The 24343-nt window shown below is 35.4% G+C and overlaps 1 protein-coding gene across 1 annotated transcript in view; it reads right to left on the bottom strand.

The window, feature by feature from the left end:
• The window catches only part of LOC130606014 (CUB and sushi domain-containing protein 1), a gene marked incomplete at its 5' end in the record, with an annotated part of 426016 nt that overhangs the window by 145029 nt on the left and 256644 nt on the right, over positions 1 to 24343 (bottom strand). Inside the window, 7 exons of the mRNA XM_057421927.1 lie at positions 6722 to 6826; positions 10976 to 11072; positions 11654 to 11778; positions 12864 to 13067; positions 19231 to 19326; positions 20166 to 20279; positions 21693 to 21809. Coding sequence (XP_057277910.1) covers positions 6722 to 6826; positions 10976 to 11072; positions 11654 to 11778; positions 12864 to 13067; positions 19231 to 19326; positions 20166 to 20279; positions 21693 to 21809 — 858 coding nt within the window. The remainder of the gene's footprint in view (positions 1 to 6721; positions 6827 to 10975; positions 11073 to 11653; positions 11779 to 12863; positions 13068 to 19230; positions 19327 to 20165; positions 20280 to 21692; positions 21810 to 24343) is intronic.

Genomic DNA, 24343 nt, shown 5'->3' with positions numbered 1-24343 from the left:
CTTTCCTGAGTGTGATGTTGTGTGTCCTTCAGTTCACTTGTATGAAAAAGCAACTGACTAAATGCTACAACTCTCACTGTTGTCTTATGAAATCTAACCCCTTTGGTGACAGTAAGCAGAACTTGACAGAGTGGTTAGTACAGAAATGGCATGATACTTGACTTTACTCTCATATCTGACATTTTGGACTCTTGTTCCAGATGGCTCATCATGAAACAATATCCGATATTATACTGAGACCACAGTCTTTCTACAGAAGTAAAATTTTATTTCAGATAAGGCTGTTTACACATTTTGATACAGACAGGGTTTTAACTTTATGCCCTAAACTTTTTTATCACTCAAATATAACACCTTACAAATCTTAAATGCACACATAAGAATTTTGTGTTTCCCACTTCATCCACTCCCGATCAGTTTTTTTGCAGGTCAAGGCTTAGTTGAAGGAAATACATTTTTCCTAATCAACCACACAGGAGTTTTAAATAGCTTTTATACTTTCACCTAAAACTGTTATTGCCAAGACATTTTTTTTCTTTCCTGGAAATAGCTTCCATAATCCTGTACATTGTCTCATGTGCTCTTGAGTCTTACCACATTTCACTTTTTTCAGGAATGAGCAATAATAATGGCAAGTCATTCTAATGTTGAGTGACAGCTATCAAGATATCATGTCTTCATAACTATAGATACAAGAGTTATTAAACTAAGTATTTTCTAATTATAACATAAAAATAATTTAACACTAGCAAGCTGTAGAATCTTCCTGAAGTAGGTCCTTTGTGGTTTAGAATGTATAATTTAGGAAAATATCTAAACGTGTTTTAAACACTTTCAGCAATTTCTACCACAGAATTTACAAATTTTGATGTTCTATCAATATTATCAACTATTTGATTATTTTATGGTGAATTCACATGACCACTAGGCACTTAATGTGCGGTCTTTATGTGGAAATGTAATGCTCCAAATAGGCATGAGGATATCACCATTAACTTCAGTAGTTTTGGGGGTTTTGCAGTTTTCTAGTATCATTCTTTTGGTCGACTACTCTGTATTCTGCAATACCATAAATGTATCTGTATCTGGAAAAACATTCTGAATATAGGTACTAAATAGCTGTGACATGCATCCACACAAGCTGCTTGTTTGCTCCAGCGTTACGCAAAGGGTAGTACCTTATGTCAGTAATTCAAACTCTAGTATCTAGATTGTCACTAATTTGAGAATCCAGTGTTCAGATACATCTTAAGCCTTATTCACATTCATGAACCAAGCCTTATTTTTGCATTTCCTTACCTAACAGAAAAAAAAAAAAAATTGAAAACATTAAATGTCAAGTCCGAGCAATCAAAAAAGGACAAGGATTGCTCACTGCGTGCTCTTCAGAGCTCAGCTTCTGCTATGCTGTACAACAAAGAACACATCAATGTCAAGAATGATAACCCTCTCCCTGACCTTCTTTCACTTACTGCCTGCTAAATACTTCCTTGGCTCCGCTGTGACATAAGACAAATATGCCTCACTTACATGATTATATACATGCCTACAATTACCTCAAATTCTGTCCAAATATCACTGCCATTGCTGGCAGAAAGCAAGTCCTTGCTGGCATATCTGACAATGTGAATGCCCATTAGTGTCCATTTCAGAAAGCTGCAAACTGAACAACACAAGAATTTCTTGACAGCTTGACCAAAAGTCATCAGGCTTTCTTTTTTGAATTCTTCCCTCCTGTCCCTATGTGGCTAACTGAACCATCTTGTTCTTTATCATAGCAAAACCACCAAACTCAAATAAACTGTTCCTCTCATTTTGATGGTGGTGTATATCAAAAGACAAGCTGTCCCTTCCAAAACTGCATGCTTCAGACATCAGCCTAGAAAATGCATTTATCTCAATTAATTACTGCAAAAGGGGTCAGATTCATGTCAGCAGCTACTAAGTTGTATAGAATTACTGATAGGATCAGGACCTGCTAAATTACGAATGACATATTTATGATTCATTTTAACACAGGGAAAAATAAGACTGTTGCACTAAAGAGCTACATTAAAGTTTGAATTGCATGAAAGTTCTTAATCTGGAACTACCAAAACCCAGTATGCTACCTAAAAGAATAGGCCTTCTTCACTGCTGGTCTGATTTTTATGTTTGAATTTATTGAAGATCTTTATGATAGAGAAGTACTACAAAATATAGTCCTTGCTCTCTAGTATCCTTACCAGTGAATCCTTTTATTTCAGCTCCTGAGAACCCTTAGCACTTGAAAACATGCAATAGAGAAGCTTCAGAAAATGAGACAATAATTAAAAGAAGTGTAAGGCCATCTCTTCGCTATTCCAGGAGTAAAGCTCTCTTACCTACTGGGTGTTTGCACAGGAAGGGGCTTAGTGGTTTTAGTTCTAAGAATTTATCATTCTTGTTAATCAAGGAGCAATGACTACACAATAACTTTCACTGCACTTCCTGTACAATGTTCATGCTCGTGTAATGTTCATGTAATGTTTTCTATTAATCCTCAAAAGATTTAAACCAAAGCTCATTTAGTGAAATAATCTGAACTTTTATTTTAAAATGTTCTAGGACTAAGCACTAAGCCTGGTTCCCCAAAAGAAAGAAAAAAAAAATAATTTAAATGCTAAAAGAGGATTTTCACCTTATGAAAAGTATTACAGCGTTCTCAATTTCAAAGATAGACACATTTTACTCTTTCCAAAACACATATACCTAAAACCATATTAAAGGATCCAGTGTCCTTTGATACATACATATAATTTCAATTAATGCTAACTGGGAACTATATACATGTAGCAGGAGATAAAAATGTAGGGCTCTAAACCATGAGGAAATTATGTAGTAGCTTTCTTTATTATTCTGGAAAATAAAATTAAGCCATGATCACTGTGGATTTCCCTGAAATTTGATGAAAAATCAGAACAAATGTGAATTTTTATTGTTAGATTTGACTGACAACAAATGATTGCTCAAGAAAACAGCTTCATAAACAAAGCCATTGCCCTTCCACAAAAGAGCAGGAACTATAGAGAAGGACATTTGGATTCATAAAAGCATTACTCAAATACTAAAATAAGCATAGCTATAAATGAAAGATTCAAATATAAACATAATAAAATTTTAATCAGGGTCACAGAAGACCCAACAATTTTCTATAGCAAAATAATTTTAAACAAGAAAAAAATGACTTAGTTGGAAATGAAATAAGAAGTGTGCCCATGAATTTTTGTTCTCTAAGGACTTGCTATATATTTTTTTTTTTGAGTCTTTCTTCTCCATGAATTTTCTATCTATCCATAATTAAAACAACATTAAATGCTTAATCTCCTTCACCTACACTGCTGCAGTGTTATGCTGGAGATTTTTAAAATACATGAATATGCAATTTTGTTTTGCTTTCATGATTATATTGTTATTTCTTTTCTTCTACAAAACTAAGGGACAGTTTTTCCAGCTTATATTAAATGGCATAATACTGTTGGGGGTTTTAACAAATTGATATTGAAAGTAGTTCTCATTTATTCTTACAGTATTGCCCAGCAATTTTATGCTTTCTCTTCCTCTCTAATTGACTGGGACCTCTGAGCTTGTTTTCTGATGTGGAAACCATATAATCATAGAACAGTTAGGGTTGGAAAGGACCTTAAGATTGTCTAGTTCCAAACCCGCTGCCATGGGCAGGGATACCTCCAACTAGACCAGGTTGCTCAAGCTCCTGTCTAACCTGACCTTGAACACTGGCATGGATAGAACATTCACAACTTCCTTGGGCAGTCTGTTCAGTGCCTCAACATCCTTACAGTAAAGAATTTCTCCCTTATTTCTGACCTGAATCTGTTTAAGTTTGAACCCATTACCCCTTGTCCTGTCACTACAGTCCTTGATGAGGAGTCCCTCTCCGGCATCCTTATAGGCCCACTTCAGATATTAGAAGGCTGCTATGAGGTCTCCACACAGCCTTCTCTTCTCCAGGTTGAACAGCCCCAATTTTCTCAGCCTGTCTTCATAGAGGAAGTGCTCCAGCGTGTTTAAATGAATGGATGTTATATATGTCTTTCTGGAAATCTGTCAGTCACCTTTGAAATACTGTTTTTAACATACATCACTGAATTTTCTTCTGTTGAGACCACATAAAATAAAAGTGCTACAATAAACAGCAGAAGTAATGAATGGGAAAAAGACCTTTCTTACTTCAGGGTCCAGAATTCTGATACAAATCCTGCTACAGCTACAAAGTTTGTCTTATTAAATAGAACAGCCTTAAAAGCAGATATTGAAGACCCCCACTACGACTACCTAGACATTCAAATTTCTGCAAGAAGTTGAAGGAGTTGAACTGAAGCCTCTCTTACTGCAGCTGAATGTTATAGCTGCAAAATATTTTATTTAGGAAGACTATGAATCTAGCCCTCCTTTTCCTTTGCTTTTACCAAAAGTATCTGAGGTTCTAATCTAGCATTTAATGTTGAATGTTTTTTCACCAGACATTTTTGTGTTTGCTTTAGTAAGTCAACCCCTCAAGAAAAGGACTTTTTATTCCAAATATTAGACTGACTTCTGAATTTATTTTTCCAATGCTGCTTCGAAGAGTAGGTGACCAAATGGTCACAGGCTTCAGAATTCATAATTGAACACTAGCAATATCTGAATCTTCTTACACAGAAAAGTATTTCCTTCTCTGCTTCTTATTTGATCTAAAAAGGTGACTGCTTAATATAAAACAGTAAATTCTTGCTGTGGGGATTTGCTCAGCTTCTGTATTCAGCGACACAGAGAGGTACTGTACTACTGTTAGTCCTGCAGAGACCATAGAGCCAGATAACAAGGGAAATTATTCTTTCCTGCCAGACTATCAACAGAATAGTTAACTAGGCTCTGAGTGTTCAGTGTTGCTACCTTGACCTGTACTGAGCTGCACTCCTAAGAAAACCTGGCCTTGAAATACTGGCACCATTGAAGTCAACAGATGCTTTAACAGAGCACAGGTGTGGGACTGGCAATTAGGAGACAAAGCAAAGCATAACTCCAAGTGACATTGCATGCTCCCAAACACTTTTTACTTGTTAACAGAACAATTTTTTTTTTTTTTTTTTTTCAGGAGTCACAGGGATAATAAAGCCCACACAGTAAAAGGTAAAAACTTCAAAATGCTCATTGTAAAGCTACCTCCTAGAACAAATCTTTACTTCTTTATACTTCTTATGGAATTACACATTCACTGCAGATTCAGGGGAAAGGAAAATGGGCTAACTCACTGGGGGGCAGCGCTCCTCAGACAAAAAAAAAAAAACAAACCAACAACCAACCAGACAAAACCAACCAAACATGGAGAACTTTGTCAAAATAGTAGATTCTAAAAAGATTCCTGCAGAAGTAATATATTCATTCTACATCACCGTTAGAATGCCTGTATTAAAAAAAACTACCACATATATATGCTTGAAATAATAAGGAAATTAAAACATAAGACTATCCTGTCAATTATGTCTAATTTAAATATGTATTATGAGATGAAAACTGAGTCTTCCAAAATTCTGCATATATTTATATCTTATTTACAATTTTTTAATCTTAATCCTAAATAGAGTTTATTAGGATCATCCATGTCTTTAATTGTTCGTAATTCTTAAAAAGATGAATAACAACAATAACAGTTTTAGACATTAATGTTGGAATGCATGTAATATGAAAGCAATCTAAACTTTCAATAAAACTGAGTGCCCTTTGTGAGAAAATAAGAGTATGTTCATATTAAAAAATAGGAGGATTTACTTTGTGACCTTCATCAAAGCTTTCATCAGACTAACTCATCATCACATCATTTTTTTCAAGACTAGAATATTCTTACTGATAACTACTTCCAGTTAAAAGCAATTCTTTGTAAGCACATGTGCTAAATTTACTATTATTCTATAGTATTTAAAGCACACAGATATGCTTGTTTGCATTAAAATGATTATGTGATGTGATCTATTGATGCTTATAACACCGAACAACTGTATTTTAGCACCAAGCTGCTCATAAAACATATCAAAACAGATAAAACATATCAAAAGTTGATATATAGCAGAATTTGCCATTAAACTTCAGAGGTTATTCTGCTCATACCACCAATGATTTACCAAGAGAAAGGTAGTGCCTTCTTGTAGCTCTAGGATTATAATGGTGGTGGGTTTTTTGCTTTTTTTTTTGTTTGTTTTTTGTTTGTTTTTTTTTTGTTTGTTTAATTACAGCATTTTTTTGAGGTAAAATAATTTGAAGGCCAGGGAATAACAGCAAGGAATAAATATATGCACATATAAATAGGAAAAGAATGTGCTACCTGTTCTGGTTTTATCTATTTCCAAGCAGTGAAACTAATTCTCACTTTTTTTGTTACCTAAATTTCAGAACTAAGTTGAAATAAATTGAACACTTTCCTCTCCATTTTGAAACCCCACATTTTTAAAATGTTGTTCTGAATTGCCAGGTTGATCTGTAATATACTGCTAAATTGGGAATGTTGGTTTTCAGCAATTTCGAAAGTCATTTAATGTAAAGTTTCAGTTTAACGGATATCACTTATATCACGTTCATGCTGAGTAGACTTTGGTAGTCAGGGAATAACAAGCAAAACAAAACCAAAAGAACAAAATAAAGTCCCTGTTTCCTTTTCCATATGCAGGAAAAACCTGAGAAAGTTTCCAAGGAGAAGCAGTCTTACTTTTGTATTCCAGGTGAAAACCAGCTGCTGCCACACTAATGTCAGAGTGAAAATGCAGGTAAAGTTGATTGGAGGTGCTATTTAACAATGCTGGCACAGTTGTACCTGAAGAAAAAGAAAAGTTATGGAATAAATTGTAGCATACTGATCTATCAAGAGTTTATACTGAAAAGACGTAACCAGGACTGAATCAGACAGGCTTATTTCTCATTATGAGCATGGAAATCTCAAACATTCTGCCTTGTTTTCTACTGAAGCTGCAAGAAAATTCTGATTACCAGTCACGATACTAAGAGGCTAGGTAAGTACAATCAAACAAGATAACATCATGTTCAGATGAAACTTTATTGACTTGGATAGCAAAAAGATGCATAAACAGGTAAGTAAAGGATTGATTATGGAACAAGTTCAACTGTATTTGACCTTTCTTCCACGTGTAAAAACCTGCAGTATAGATCAGTCCAGAGTTTTCATCTGTGTCTGCTCCACTATAATAAAAAACTATAATAAAATCGAGTGCTACACAAGAAGCTTAGCACTAACCCTGGATGCACTCTTTGCCACTAGAATTGCTAAGTCGGACACTACATTTTCTGTTGCCACACAACTACGACAAAACATCCCACAGTCTAAAGCTGAAACTTCTACTGAGGCAAAAAATTGCATAATTTTCTATGATTACCCTCAAAGACAGTATCAAGTAGCTAATGAACTTCAACAGTGACTGCATAAGAAATATTTCCATTTCCTGTGGGGCATTTGCTGTTTCTATAGTAACTGTTGAGCAGCCTAGGTAAGCTTGAAACTTGGCCTTAAAAAGAAATGCTCAAAAGAATTATCCTACTAAATCTACAGTCTAAACTAGGAAATGGCAAATACTTTTAAATCTAAAACTGTATTAAGCAAAATCTTGATATACATGGTAAGGAGCTAAAAGATGACAAATTGGCCTTAAGGAAGATTTTACTGTCTGATAAAGAAGCTCCAAAGATGGAAATTCACAGACATACAGGGCATTCATATCACACAATGCATACCATGGGATATAGAAAATAGTTATCCATGTTTTACAGGTCTTTCTGCAGTTTTGGCTTAGTGGACAGGCTTCATGTACGAACTACCATTAGTAAGCTATGAGACTAAAGTCTTTCTAAATTCACTTGACAACTTTATAGTCTTATAACGAATTCAGACTTTAGAAGATAAAAATATTCTTGGAGGGAAGATGCCTATACTGGATTGAGGAAGAGGAACATATGAGATTGCAGCTGTTAAGGATAAGCATGGAAGACCAGATGTAGTAAACGGAAGAGGAAAATATGAGATTTATAGTAGCTCTGCAGGAGAAAAATAAATTCTAATTTTCTAGTTATGGCTTTTTTTTTTTTTTAATTCTGACTACAGAAAGTTTGTAAAAACTGTGACTTTCCCAACTGAGAGAATTAAGAGTTGATGTTCAACTGTGAAAATAGCCTTTCACTTTATTAAAACATTGCAGGTATAACATTATTATGTAAAGTTGGAAACATGTCTATCACTGTAAAAGTTTCATTCAAGCATTTGGTAAGGCAACTGAATTAATCAAAATTCTGCTATACCTAATATACGTTCTGTAAATGGTACAGCAACTGTTGTAAAAGACTGAGGAATTATTTTGATAGTTGTCTTTCAAAGGCAAGGTTATTTTCATTTCCCCATGAGCCACAAGCACTACTTTGATGAACCAATAATATTGATAGCAAAAAAAATTAATACATTTCCAATTAGTGTGAATGTCTCTTGACACTGCCTACCATCATCTGGAAAACTGTATCTTGAAAAAAAACATTTTGCCCACCAAGAGGCTTCACCTATCAGTATCAGGCACAGGAAAATAATGGATTCACTTTTCCATCACATGCCACAAGTGCACACTTGGAGGAAATCCCTCTTGGCATTCAACATATCAGTTCTATCCACAGAAGCTTCCTTCTAAGATTGTTGGACAAAAATCCATGTATTCCACCACCAGGAAGACAGCAACACAAAGTATCTTTATGTCTGTTAACACATAGTCTCAGGATTTAATTTTTTTTTAGCTTTATTTATGAAGCCCCTATCACTTTCCCCTAAAATAGCTGTGCCCTGACACAGAGAAATGGTGTAGTTATCCCTCCTTGTAAAGTCTTCCTTAAGAAAGAGACTCCAGTGAATTAAACTTTCCAAAGAAACTTTGTGACACAGTTTCGCAGCTCAAACTTATTAAAGTTATTAGCAATTAGTTTTACGTCTGTGTATGTTGAATGCATATTTAAAAGACACGAATTCACAGAAAGTGAATCAGAAGACAATGGTTATTATGTAAGATATAGTAAGAGAGAAATGATGCCTTCTAAACCACTTAGGAAATTATGCCTGGAATTCAGTTTCAATGTCACATTACTGCTTCAGTTTTGAGAACAAGATTTCATGTCATGTTTAAATATTCTTCATTAGGCCATTCCTATAAACAAAATAATTCATTTTAAGTCTGACATTCATTACACAAAACAGGTAAATACAGAGTAAAGCTGTGCTACTCTATCTTCCATGAAATATACTAATACAAAAACCTGTCTTTTTCAGTTTCCCTTGAAATAAGTAAGGCTTTTAAAATAAAGCAAAAAGACACTTTTAGTATAGAATAAAGTGTTTTGAGTCTTGAGCATTGCTAAATGGAATATTGTTAAATGGATCATTTAATCAGTTCTTTATCCAATGGATCTAATATATTTGCTACATATTTCACTTGTAAAAGCTCACTACATTGAATAGTCTCTTTCTTCCTTATTGCCAAAATGCAGCATAGTTACTAGCATTTAATATAATTAAGCTTCCTTTTTATAGGTGCATTTTAATATAGCCTTTTGTATGGGGTCCAGCTGGGACAGTTAGATTTCTTCATAGTATCTGGTATGGGACTATGTTCTGGATCTGTGACCAAACCAGTGTTGATAACACAGGGATGTTCTAATTACTGCTAAGCAGTCAAGGCCTTGCACAGCATCAAGACCTTTCCTGTTTCTCACCCCATCCCAACAGCGAGTGGGGTAGGGGTGGGCAAGAAGCTGGGAGACTGACACAACTGACCCAAGGGTCACTCCATACCATATGATGTTGAGCTCAACAAGAACAGCTGAGGACCAAAAGAGGAAGGGGGAATGCTGGTAGCTATGGTATTTCCCTTCCCAAGCAACCATTACCCATGATGGAGCCCTGCTTTCCTGGAGATAGCTGAACACCTGACTGCTCATGGGAAGTGGTGAATGAATTCCTTGTTTTACTTTGCTTGTGTGCACAGCTTTTGCTTTACCTATTACATCTCAACCCACAAGATGTCTCATTTTTACCCTTCCAATTCTCTCCCACATTCCACTGTGTGGGAGTGAGCACGCAGCTGGGTGGGGCTCAGCTGTTTAAGAGTTAACATACAACACAGATTATTTAGTTCAGTATCCAAATCAATAATATCAGATTATTTTTTCAGTTGGTCATTCATTTCTTTACAGAATCAAATATACATCTGTATTTTAAAAGTTCATGAAGTCAACAGAGAGTCAAAATGCCACTAAATACTTTAGCTATACCATAATCAGATCAGGCTATGACAGAGTTCATGACTCTGGAATATTATTCATAACTTAATCTTATATGAGGCATCTCTTTCTCTTGCTTTGGTTTATATAACATGCACTTTCTATAAAAAAAATGGTTTATAAAGAGGAATAAAGCTATACATCCCTGATATACTTGTGAAACAACAAATTACATGGTTTGTTATCTCCTACTTGTAGTAATTTGTTTTGGTCTCTGAGGTCTGGTGAGTTTGGATGAATACTGAATGCTTCATCTCTTTGCTGAGAAAGGGAGGCTAACAAGGATAAACTAAGTCAAATGTATCAAAGGACATCCTTGAACATCACTACCGATTTATATCACTATATGTTCTCTATGGGAGGGGTAAGTAAGATAAAAGAAAGAATTTTTTTTTAAATCACCTCTATCCCACTAGTCAAAGATAAATATTTCAGTATCAGATTTTCTTCTGAAAATTTCTTTCTGAATTTAAACATTGATACATTTACAGCACCTGAAAATCCCTCAATAATGAGAACATTTCATAATGATACCGCAAACAACACAATACAAATATACTCCTTGTCTATGTATGTGAGCAAAGACACGTTCTCTCAGTTATATATAGAACTGGGTCCTTAAATCATGGCATAGACTCACCTGAAAAGCTCCCAAGACGCGGTGCTGTCATATCTCCACCATCATATATTTCAAGAGAATCCCAATTATGTTCAGTGGCAAAGCTGATGACCTGGATCTGTAAAACACCACCACACAAGTTTTTAACCAACTAGTTCTAGAAAATAAAAAAAAAAAAGAAAAAAAGAACATGCCCCTAAGAAAATATACATATCCAAACAAAAAACACCTGAGTTAAGAAATGTAAATAAAACGTTAATGTTCAGTTTTTAAACCATTTTAACTTTTAGTAAATATATCAGGTAAGAAAAAAGAATTTTTCATGTATGTTCCATAAATAATTATGCAAAGTGTAAATGAGCAGATAGTCAAGAGTTGCCTCAGTGATATCCTAGCACATAGAAAAGGTTGGCATTTGCATACCAGATTGAAGGATCAGGACCTGCTTTCAATATTCTACACAGTTAGAAGAGAAAGCTACTTGTTAACCACTTCTCATTCCTACTCCCATGTAAATACAAAGTAACATAGAATAAAGCTACCCAAAGAACAATATTGAGAAAAACAAAATACAAATATTTCAAGTACCCCCCCAAATTACCTTACTGATTTCTGATTCTTCTAGAGAAATAAACAATTACTTTTCAAACTGAACCACAAAGTATTTAATATTCCATGCTTGACAGAATAGAGACTTGCCTGAATACCTGATCCCTCAGTCACTATGATTTTCCACACACAATTCAAGCTGTTACCATAAGGTTCAGGGTAACCTGGTGAAAGAATAGTACCTCTCCGCTCAGTAAAATTCCCACTGCATGGCACTGAAAGAAAGTATTATCATGCATTATTACAAAACCTAAACCACTTCAGAGAACAGAAATGGAGTAATAATTTTACTAAGATAACTATAACCTCTTGTAGCATAAACAAATAGACATAAAGCAATGCTCTGAACTTAGAAAGCAATGTTATCTAAAATACATTAATGATATCAAGCTTAAAATACAACCTTCATGAATAAACAATTCAGAAGTGAACTTCATTTTGAGTGTGTGCAGCCTAGCAGCACAGCCTAATCATGTCTTACCTGAGAGTAACAAAAAACTGTAAAGACATAACATTAAAGACAGTCATGATTGACAGAAATCATGCAATCTTTCCCACAGCTTAAGTTCCAGTATTGGATCTAGTTGGTAAAGCAGTGTGGCATATTAAATATTCTTACTCTATATGCAATTGCTTCCTTAAGGTTCAAGAAAAAAGAACTAAACAAAAACCAAAATACACAGAAAATAGGACTTCTACATTTCTTTTTAGACCACTCTAATTATAAAGTCCTATGACTTTTGGCTAAATCCAAGGAGGGAGGCAAGAAAACATTGCAACATTTACAAAAAAAGACAAACAAACAAACAAACAAAACCAAAACCCCAAAAACTTGAAGTGCTAAATATTATACTACTACAGGCCTATCAACAGACTGAAGAATCATAGCTACACTTAACAATGTACACTATGCTTCTACTTGAAAAAGAAATCCATCATTCTGTGAGTGACAGAAATATACAAGTAATGTATAAGAAAACATAAAGACACTTCTTGAGAATTAAAATCTGTCCTGTATTTCAAGTTGTAGGTGAGTCATGAAAATAATGAATGTTCAAGAAAATGTGCATCACACTTGTTCATGTAATCTAAGTCATTATACAAAAAACTATACTGCCTACCAGCCAGCTGGTACTCAATTACTTTCTTATATGGAAGACTGCTCTTTTAAATTCGGCATGACTGACATTAATCAAAGAAGAGCGAATATATGCGTTGAATACTATTTTCTGAAACAGTTCCTGAATTCTGCTTGAGAGACATGTGTGACAGGACAGATGACTTAAATGCAACTGCTTACCTACACAGCTTGGTACTGTGTCATTCCACTGAGCTAAAGCATTAGGTACAGACTGACATCGGATGGCTTTTGAGCCTTGTAGCAGATAGCCAGGACTACACTCAAATCGAACAACAGAACCTGCTGAAAACTCAGAGCCGATTCTTCTTCCATACCTAGGCTCTGGAACTGAACTACACTGGGTATCACTTGTGCGTGGAACAGCTGCAGAAAAAGAGAAAAAAGAAAAAAAGAAAAAAAAGATGCCATGAATCCAAAGGACAGTTATCATCTAGGAAATGAACAGAATCCAAAGGACAGTTATCACCTTGGAAATGAACAGAATCCAAAGGACAGTTATCATCTAGGAAATGAACAAATGAACAGACCACTAAAAAATGCTTTTTGTTTCTTGTAGGACAGAGCTTAATTGATTTTTTTTCCTTTTACTTGCACTGCTCCTGTATTATCATGCTTTCATGGCTGTCAGCTGCACTGTGGTCTTGGGCTGTGACATATATTCACGGGAGTGCCATGGCAGTTAGGAGGGCAACTGACTTTGGAAGCACATCCTTAGGTATGACAGGATCAGTGGGTGTTTCAGTTGCCTTCTTTAATGACAGGATACTATACCTACCGTCTATTTTACTTATTAAATATGGAAGTTTTGTTTCTCATTGGAAGTTTCTCATTAGAAGCCAAGGAAATTATAGATAATCATATAAATCCAAATAATGTTATACAAATATTTAATTTATCATGTTGGAGAACACGAAGTGGTAACAATGTACCCTCAAGACTATTTTGGTATTTACAGTTGACAACGATTATTTTTACCAATAACTTCCAAGAATTCATAAGCCTGATGTGATACAAGAACAGTTAAAAGACTGCAAACAACATTTAAAGAGAAAAATAATATAATTCATTATAAGCCCATGGATTTATTTTCCCTTTGGCTTTGCTATTTGTAATCACTTCCTTATAACAGGCATTTTTTAGTACTTACTGACTTTTGGTATCATGCATGTTGATTGCGTCTCAAATTTGTTATTTCTACATTTCATTTTGCAGTCAGCTAGTAAATGCCAACTTTAAAAAAAAATATTTACAGGGAAAGTTATAGAAGTTTGTGTGCAATATCAACTATGTTTTACACTACAATAAAATAAATCTACATTAAAAAACATTAAATATAAGCAATTTTTCATGTGTAAGTGGCATGTTCAAAAGCTTAGTTTGTTCAGTTTGTTTTTTCAAGAATTAGTTTCAGGGGACCATTGCACGTAGATACGAACAAGTAACACCATGAAAACTACCTGCCATTTGGCTCTTAATTAAGAAAGGCAGAATGGCACAGTAACTAAAAAAGGGGTAGGAGGTATTTAGACTTTATTCCTGGCAGATTTTCAAACTTAATGTTTCTGGCTTGCTAACCTGTTTTAAGACAAGTGTAAACAGAATCATGGTTATATTTAATTTTACTTTACAGCCTTACATACAATACCCAGACCTGTTACATGTTAAATACTTCATATAGTCTAAACAAACCACTTCCCTTTGTTCAAATAAACAGGACTTTGTGATTAAGTTTTCAACAGGACCTCAGTATCAGCCAGCTGCAGTGTGAAACTTGTTCATGCTTACATTTCTAATCATGGCAGAAAACTGTTCTGCGCTTATGGAAGGATAATGAAGAAACCATAGTTCAAGGATTTCACACAGTCACAGTTCTTCATGAGTGCAACCTGCAGACTGTATACAGTCTGCCAGGTCAATTCAGCTGACCCATACTGCTCTCTTTTATTGGGACCAATAGCCTTTTCTCTATCAAATGCTCTACCAGGCAAGTAGTATTTTATGAAAAAAATTTTTTTTTTTAATTGTATAATGACTTTACAGCTGACTAGGTGAGGATGGCAGCACATCCAGTCACATGACTGTCATATACCTACAAGTATAGCTTCTGTCACATTTAGGCATTAATCCATCTCGTGGGGAGGACTACTTGCTCAAATGGCAGTTTTGGTCATGAGATAAACCGTTCACAATCACATGATAGCAACGGGCTCAATAGATTGCTGCGGACAAACCAGTTTTGTCTTAGGGAATTTCTACTTAATTATGCTTAATTTAATTTATTACCAATTAACACAAACCCTGATCACCTATTCAGGAGTTAACAAGAAAGAGGACACAAGCACTCAAGTAAACAGCTTTCCTTCCCTCTGCCCAGGCTCAGCTTCAGTAGCACACCTATCCTCCCCCTTTCCTTCTCTCAACTTTATTGTGTCCATCTTAGTTTCACTACTGAGGTGAGAAGCAGCATAGGAGGTTGGGGTCATGTGCTCTAATTTCGGTTTTTCGTTTTTTTTGTTTGTTTGCTTGCTTTTCTCTGCTGTACTTAACATCGTACTCATTTTCTCTCCTGATTTTTACTTCTTCAAGTTTTCACATTGCTCTGTTTCTTATTGTTCGGGCTCCAGCGTGGGTCACCCATGGGCTACAGCTGCTCAGAGATGTTCCACTACTACAAAACAGGTCTTTCACAGGCCACCAACACCTCTAAGGTATTCTCACGTCAGTATGAGTTACCCACAGGTCATAGTTCCACTAGAAGTACTACCCCTTTGGCATGAAGGACCACTTTCCAGGAGTGTCTCTCCAACAATCCCTGCAACAGCATCTCCAGCAGCATATCTCCAGACGCATCTCTGGCCCAAAGCAGTTGTCACTTTCTCAAATATGTTTAAGAACACGCACTTCATGCCCCCCTGACTGTTAGAACTTTTAGCATGTTAGAAAATGTTTATACCAGCTTTGGAGGAAGCTGTTTGTGAGTGTTATATGGTGGTGCACAGCCTCCTCCCACACAGGTCACTACTACAGCCCACAGCTAATTAACTTTTAGCTTTACATGAGTCTAAACTTCACCTATCTTCCTAAGAGACTATATGACATAACTGAATTTCAGCATCACTCATAAAGTATTTTTCATTCACTGTATGAAATAAGCTTTTCCTTGCCTTTTAGGGAATACTACCTTTCTCAATTTTTTTCACCCACTTCCTCAAAAGGGTGGAGGTTGCAGAAGAAAATTCTTTGTCTAACCCTCACCTGGAGTCCACATCTGGAGAATCCCTAAAACAACTGTGCAAAGGTAAAGGATGCTTATTAAGAATCAAATTAAATAATATCCTGTAATTGTCAGTAATCACAGCTGGTCAGTTTCATACATGCATTTGTAATCCAAACAGACTTTTTTTTTGTGTAACTAACATTTTCACTACCTCTCAACAAAGGAGGTTAAAATATCTACTTTCATTATAATACTGCCGTGCGAAAGTTATTTTCCTGTGAGCAAGCTATCTCTGCCATTATAGCAAGTAAAGGGGAAGTTTACTAACACTCTTAAATTAGTTCATGAAGCAGAAGTACTGCTATCTGCTTCCTTTTCAGACTGAAAGCCACCATATACTGAGGAGCCAGTAAGTAAGACAGCCATGGTAGCCACAAACATCAATGCCTGAAGTTGTGTCATATTGTTATCAGCAAGAAACACTCTATGCCATGTTAAAGTTGATATTTTCCTCATTTTTTTCATAGGTGTTAATAATACTGTATTCATGGTTACAGTGACATAAGAAATACTGAAGATGCACAAATAAACCATTTTTCAAATGCCTTTTTTTTTTCCTGTTTTAAGAACTACTTTAAGGGTAAATGTGAGAATGTAATGCAAGCCAGACATAATAACAAAGTAAAGTATGCCCATACCATCCCCCCCCATGGCAAGAGGAAGTACAGTTTCAAATATCTATTAAATTTAGGAAAATGGGTATATTCCTCTAAAAGGTGGCATGGCCAACAGCCCAGCTGAAGTGCCTCTGCATCAATAAACTATTTCATTTGAAAGGAACTTACAATGATCATCTAGTCCAACTGCTTGACCAGTTCAGAACTAACCAAGTTAAAGAGTGATATTAAGATGCCTCCTGAACACTGACAGGCTTGGGGCACTGACTACATCTCTAGGAAGACTGTTGTAAACCAGGACATAACGTGTCATGGTAACGCATATGGAAAATAATACTAACAGTCTTAGTTCTGCTCTTTAATTACAATAAGGAGTAAGTGTGTGTCTATGTATTTTATTCTTACTGCAGATTAGAGCAACTTAACTGTTAGTCACATTCCTCTTTATTGTTATTCTCCTTTGTATTTCTTCCACAGTCCTTCCTCCTCCTAGTATGCTGACTTTCTTAATAGTCCTCTTTAAAATCTCATTTGACCTCATGAACTAATTAATGTATTTGTATAGTAAGAGCAAGTATAAGACAAGCATTAAAATCCCATAAATTTTGGGGTGGCAGAAAGGTCATTACTTTGCTTTTCAGGGGAAAAAAAGTCTGTACTGCCACAGCCTCAGCCAAGTAAAAATATATGCTGTTCTTAGGTGATGTCACAGCAGGAAAACAAGCATAAGATAAACCCAAAAAAACCCAAAATTTTCTATCTTCTTAAACCTGACTGTTCCTAGCATGTTTCAGTGTACCTGACCCTAATATTCTGAAAGTCTGGATATCCACTCTGTCTCATATTACAGATACTCTTTACCTATTGTATGAAATACAAGGAAATGTGGTCATCTCAGAAAAAGAAATGAAGGCACAGATAACATGGAGCTAAAAAGAAGTTTTTGAGAAAGTGTCATTACAAAAGCCATTAAATCTGAATCAAAAGCTACAAAACTTATTTATCGCCTGCTCAAACCAGAATTTGAAACAATGCAAGCAATATTTTTTTTTCCCCTCTAGCCTCCCTTGTAGCTTTTGCCTATAGCTTTGGCAACCTCAGCTTCTCAAGCTGTATCACAGAAACATTCAATTTTCTATAGTAATTATTCTCCATCTTTTACTAAATGTTTCATGCTGCTGTGAAACAAAATTGGAAGCAGCCCAGTGGAAAAGTGAACAGGGAAGAAGGTCAACCAGAGGGTGATAAATAAAATGAATGACTTAGCGGACCAGATTACTGTGTTCAATTTGAGAATGAATGTTATTCTCCAGAGTATTTAAAAGGCTAGCAAGCAGGCAGTTATTGGAAATATGATCACATGCTCCAAGAGAAGAAAGAAAAATCTCAGAATGATAGAACTCATTAACTACCACTAACTCTTTAACCAATATACATAAACATATGTGTGTCATGTTTTCACTTTCATCTCAGGGAAATCTGACTTCTAACAGAGATCAAATATGTGCCTCCTTTGGTCCATAGCAGTCTAGCAATGTACATCCAACTCAATAAAGATATGTATCTCCTTTTGCTCAAAACTGAACGTAATAGTGACTATGTTTAGAAAACAAGCTTAGAAAACAAGTCCCCTCTCATTTCAGTCAAGCAAAACACTGGCTAGGTTTAATAGAGATTTCTACCAGATAATTAAATTAAGTAGCTACAATGCGGCCAGCTGCTCACAAACAGGGAAGAGCTGTTTGTGCATGTGGATGCCAGCTTGGGCTGCAAGGACTGCAAGATGATGAAGTTGAGAACCTGGCAGAAGGTTGGAATTAAGGTGAGTGGACTTTGTCAGATTCAGTAATTTGGTACACAGACTCTCCTAAGGAACAGGCATGGAGGGGAAGGATACTGATGGGGTTTTTTTAGGACATTTGAGAGCCTTGGAACAAATTACCCCATTGTGAAGTAAGAGTGGGAATTTTGGCAGGAAACCTGTAGGACTAGACCAGGAGATTTTTAAACAATTTAAATCCAGAAAGGGGCAATAGCATAAGTGGTGGCAAAGACACGTAATAAATCAGAAGTATGACAGTATTGCTCAGCTGCTTAGAAACAAAAATCAGGAAAGTCCAAGTACAGCTGGAACAAAAACTAGCATGGGACGTTAGGGAAAAAGAGTCTACAGATATTCTAATTATAAAGGGAAGTTAAAAATATACGGGGGCATATTGATGCTTTCCGACAGAGAGGAAGGGGTGGACAACCTAATAACAAATGCTGCAGGAAATATTTAAATATTAAATGCCTTTTTTGCTTTGCCTTCACAGTCCCCATTCATTATGTACAGTTCTACAGCCTGAGGAGGAACATGACACCCAGCAGTTAGGGAGCAACAGAAGAGAACACTGATAGAGGCTGGACATATTCAAGTCCATGGGGCCAGACAGGACTCACTGGAGACAACTACCATTACGAAGACAGTCTGTCATCAGAAGCCCCCATGTCTGGAAAAAGGTTAAAACTACACCCTTGTTTAGAGAAATACTTTAAGACCCAAGAAGACTTCAAAATAGCTCTTCCATGATTCTATAATCACTGTGTGAGACAGGCACCAGTGTCTTTCACCAAAAGCTGACATGTTTACCTTGGTAAACAAAGTGGAACCCCCTGGCTGAGGCCCCACTCTTAGCACTGAATCGCAGAAGAATTTGATTAGATGTAGCCAAAGGCAATGTCTCTCCTACAAACAAAAACAGAAGATAAATTAAATATGCAGAACAGAAACAATACTTATAACTCTTCAGTACATAATCAAATATAGCGCTAAAATATTTTTTTGTATTTTCTTCTGCAGTTAAGAAAACATAAATAACAGTTTCTAAAATTAAATTTGCCACTGGACGCTTGAAAACTTGTCTAAGTAAGATGTAATGATTCAACAACTTCTGACATTTACTGCTGCTGTTGGAACTAGAGCTCTAATCCAAGCTCTTGTCTGGGGAGCCCTACCACCATCTGGGGCTAAAGGTATTAGAACTTTTGGTTAAATTTTTTCTGTGCTGGGAGCTTTAGCTTGCCTTGCAAAACACATTAAACAAATTAAAGTATTTGAAGAATGCCACAGAGAACCTTCATGTGATGTTTACCATTTCAAGACTAAAACTGAAATGAGAGAGATCAGGTCTAGGACTCATTTTATGTAGTTGCACCAATAAAACGTATGGTCACATAACATATATTACATTACTAACTTTCTAATTCAGAAAACGTAGATGTGTAATTCATAGAGTTTAGGGGCAGAGAAGATACCTGTACCTTCCAATTTGCCCTCTTGCATGAAGATACGGGAATTTCGTTTCAATTATTCCTGCACTCATACCAGTGATCAGCTCTTGCCTAAACCATGTTCCAAAAGAATGTCTTGATTCAAAGATTTAGAAGGGTCTTCCATTTCCCTTGGCATTCTGTTCCAATGACTTTATTGTTATATTTCCAAATGAAATTCATAACATTCTCTTAATTCACTTTTTCCATACTGAGCTGTGTAAGAAATGTGTAATTCTTTTCTTTATTACTTACCTGAGTGGGATCCAGATAGTGAACTAAGAAGTCTAGCCTGAGAGTTTTCTCCATCAAATAATTCTGCCACATCATTCAAAGCTGTCTGAAAATAGGCAAATTGTCCAAACACAACTGCAAAAAGAGAGAAGATAAAACAAGAAATTAGTCTTGATATATTTTTGCTTGCCTTAGTTGCCAGTGGATTCCTGCATGAATCCTTTCCATTTAATTTATTGTCTACCCTGATAAAACAGCTACATTAAACATAAGTAATAAGTAATAATTGCAAACCACAAGCCTTCAATGCAGCATTATTTCTGCACAAGACTGTATTTTCCAACTTTTTGTTAAGTTCTTTTTTTTTTTCTTTTCTTTGTTTAAACCAATTGCATAATCCTACACACTGATTTTTAAAAGCAGGGATAACTTTGAAGTTAGATTAGGTTGCTCAAGTCTTTTTTTGAGTAAATTTTGAAAACCTGCAAAAATTCTTCTTCAAGCTACCTGTACTTGATCACCATCATGGTGAAGGATGTTTTCCTTATGTCCAGTTGGAATTTATTGTGCTACAACTTGTGACTACTGCCACTTGTTCTCTTACTGCATACTTCTGGAAGGCAGGGTCCTCCTTCACTTATTGTCTCCAGGTTGGACTTCTTTCAACTTTTTCTTGTACTTTCTTCACCCTCCTAATCATCTTACTGGCTATTGGGCTTGTACTATTTTAGCAATCTGTGCCTTGTAAATTTGAAGCACAAAACTATAGACGTAATAAGTAGATACTACTTCATGAAGTCTATGAAGAGGGAAAAAGCACCTTCTCTCAACCTGAGGGCTACTAATGCTTGCTAATGCAGCCCAGTGTGCAGGACATCTTCACTGTTGCAGGGGCATGCTTTGTGCAAACTGTTATCAACTAGAAGTAAAGTTATTGCAATGTCCTTTGATCCCCAAACCTCAGTGAAAATAATCCTGAGCCCTTACACATTTCATTGCACAGTGAAAGTATCAAACATATTAAATTATTTTGTATTCAGTCTTCTGGCAAATAAGTAGTAAAATAGATCTTACTGCTATTTGTCTACTTGAATTAGAGTTTGTCCAAGTATTTTGACCATTGAAGTAACTGGCTTTGTGATTTTTCACAAACGTTTCTGGAACTTTTCTGTAAAACTACTTGTTAAATATGATGTAAATAAAGTTAAAATGTAAGAGAACTCTTGATGCTTGCTCTTTTACAACTGATTTCACTTTGTAGAAAGGTTCAATGAATGATTACCCTATGATGATGAATGATGTAATCAATGGAAGTATTCAGGATACGCTTGGATAGCAGACACTGATAGATTAGCTGAAGTCTACTGATTACTCTAGGGAGAAGTAAAAGGTCAAAACCCTAGAATAAATTTCTGTGTCAAGAATTCATTTATTTTTTATAAGCAATTTGTAATAAATTAAAAATCTAAGGTCACTGTTACACATGAAGGACATTTGAACAGTAGAACAATGACTAATGATTGATAAAGCAGTAGAAGAAATTCTTACCAAATTCTTTAGGTACAGTTATTGAATAATGGCAAGTCTGTCCAGCAGTGTAGTTATGAGGATAACTTGGTGATAAAACCACTCCTTCTGATCCAGTATACTGCCCACCACATGGTGCTGGAAACAAACCAGAAATGTGTTGTATTAATTACAGTTGTTTGTACTGGTGTAGCCTGACAAAGAAAACCTACATATTACAAAGTGACAGTTTAGTGCTTTTGCTTTTGTTTGGTTTTCCTATAATGATTTTTCTAATGGTTCTTTCTCAGGATATGTTTTTTATTAAAATTTCCAAAAAATCAGAAGACATGAGAGTCTTACTTGACTACAAGTATTCAAACAAACAGGAAGTTTAAATTACGTAGCTGAAAGTAGCTCTAAACACAGAATATAAGGTTTGTTTGCTTTTTGTTTTTTTTTTTTTTTTTTTTTTTTAATAAATGGCTACATTTATCTATATATCTTTGAAGAAAAAAAACAACAAAAAAACAACTCAGAAAAAGGAAAAGGTACTGCATAAATAAACAGGACAACAGAGTTTTCTTGGGTCTCAGGAATACATCGCTATGCTAACAGTACCCTGCACAGAATGCCATGGATTCTGCTTTGTGAAAGTATACTTGCATTTCCTTGCTTTTCATAACTTCCTAGGTGATTATCAAAAGAGCATATAGATCATACATATAAAAAATCTTTGGATTTGTATATAAAACCGAACTCTTTACAACTACAGAAGCCAGGAAGCAATATTTAAGAACAGTGGAACCTCAGCCTTCAAGACTAGTCAGGTAAGTAGCAGTTCTGCCTGTATCAGGAGAAAAAAGTGAGCAATGCCTATATTCTTTCCATGTATCAGCAATGAACGTGGCATGCTAAGGGACTGTCAGATTTACCAATTGTAAGTGAAAGCACGACATCACAGGAAGTCTGTGTCTCAAGGATTTCTCAGGAAAAGCCAAAGCAGGGAGTGGATGAAAGTGATGTGCTAACAGCTAACATAAGGGGTGGCTATTTTCAAGTTAAAATATCTCCTTGTGTTGGAGAAATAATATAAGAAAAGAAGAAAATTAGCAAATACCTATTTTCTATATACTGAGAAAAAGTATTGCTGTAACTTTTCTCAACTTCTGAGAACTAATGAAAAGGTTTATTTCCTATCAAAATCTTCAAAAATGTAAGTTATAATATTTACATTAGTTATACACAATCCAGTGCTCTTTCTTTTTGTCAAATTATTTCATCAAACGCTACTAAAACCTATAGATTTTACAAGAATAAAAGATAGTTGCACAATGCCATTTTACCCAAGGAGCCAATAATGATATTTTTTTTTAAACTGAAACAAATAGAACAAATATATATTAAAAAAAAAGAATAATCACATTATTTTTGTATTTAAGCAAGGAAAAGATCATTGCCTAATCTAAACAGTTCTAACAACTGCCTGGAAAGCAGCTCTGAGAAAGAATTGGAGTCCAGGTAGACAACAAGCTTATTGGCCTGGGGCTATCAAAGGACCCTGCTACCAGAGTCCTGGCTCTGCTCACGGGGCTCATGTGCCGTGAGACTGGGAGTAATGAGTGAAGGTAAGCCTGAAGGTCATCCTCGGCTCCTGGCTCATCTGCCCTTGTGGGGCAGATCTGCTCTTTCTGCTCCCTGGCAGCAACTGGGCTTTAAATAACATTTGAAATACCTCTAAAGTTTAACTACCTTATACAGATAGCAATTAATACTACAAATCTGTGTCTTCTCTTAGCTGCTTGTATGAATTATTCAAAATACAATCTAATGATAGAAGATGAGTTTAATCTATCCGTAGGCTGAACAGGATTAGGTAGTTGAGGTATATCTTTGATAACATCTATGATAACATCTTTGTAGTATAGCCACTCTGTAAGGAAAGCCTGTGAGTGCTTAGGGCAATAAAGGTGAAATAAAAGTTCTTTCACAGATTAAGGATACGAAATTTACCAGTACCGTGCTGTGGCAGTCAAATATAGTCTAAACATACCTGTCAAAGTAACATTTGTTTTAGTGAGCAAAGCTTTTTCAGAGGATGTAAATTAATAGTGAAAATAATATGCTTCAAACGTTCCATTAGTATTTCAGAATATACCTACTGGTGGTTGCTGGCTGTTAACCAGCTAAAAATGAAATCTATTTTCATCATGTCTGACTCTAACATGCTACCTTAAAAAAAAAAAACAAAACAACCCACAATAAAAACTACACCACAAAGAAATAAAGTTGAATTAATTCAGTTAATTAGGGTAATTGAACTAATTAACTGAATTACAGAACTAAGTGCATCACTTTCAGACATTCGTAGTGTTTACTATAGAGTAATCATTTTAGGTTCTTGTCTACTTTTTATTCTTCAAAATTTGCAATGTTTATTTATACAATATTTTAAAGGATTTTAAAATGAGGCAATTAGCTACCAGCATAAATGAAGAAATATAAACTCAGAACACTGTTAAAATTGCATCATGAGCATTTTTGTTTGGTATTTTGCATTTTGATTGAATTAAGCTGTATTTACAAGAGGGCTTTATGTGACAACAAAGGTGAACTTTAGTGTATTTTGGTTTTGGCCTCCCATATGAATCCTACCCTTTAAAATTATGTATAAATATGTTTTACATGTATTT

The sequence above is a fragment of the Pezoporus wallicus genome, unplaced genomic scaffold (assembly GCF_028554395.1).
Source record: "Pezoporus wallicus isolate ANWC-B61680 ecotype Strahan unplaced genomic scaffold, APGP_CSIRO_Pwel_v1 contig_6672, whole genome shotgun sequence".
In the NCBI taxonomy this organism is placed as follows: Eukaryota; Metazoa; Chordata; class Aves; order Psittaciformes; family Psittacidae; genus Pezoporus; species Pezoporus wallicus.
The sequence above is the reverse complement of the archived record's forward strand: the minus strand, read 5'-3'. Positions and strand labels throughout refer to the sequence as shown.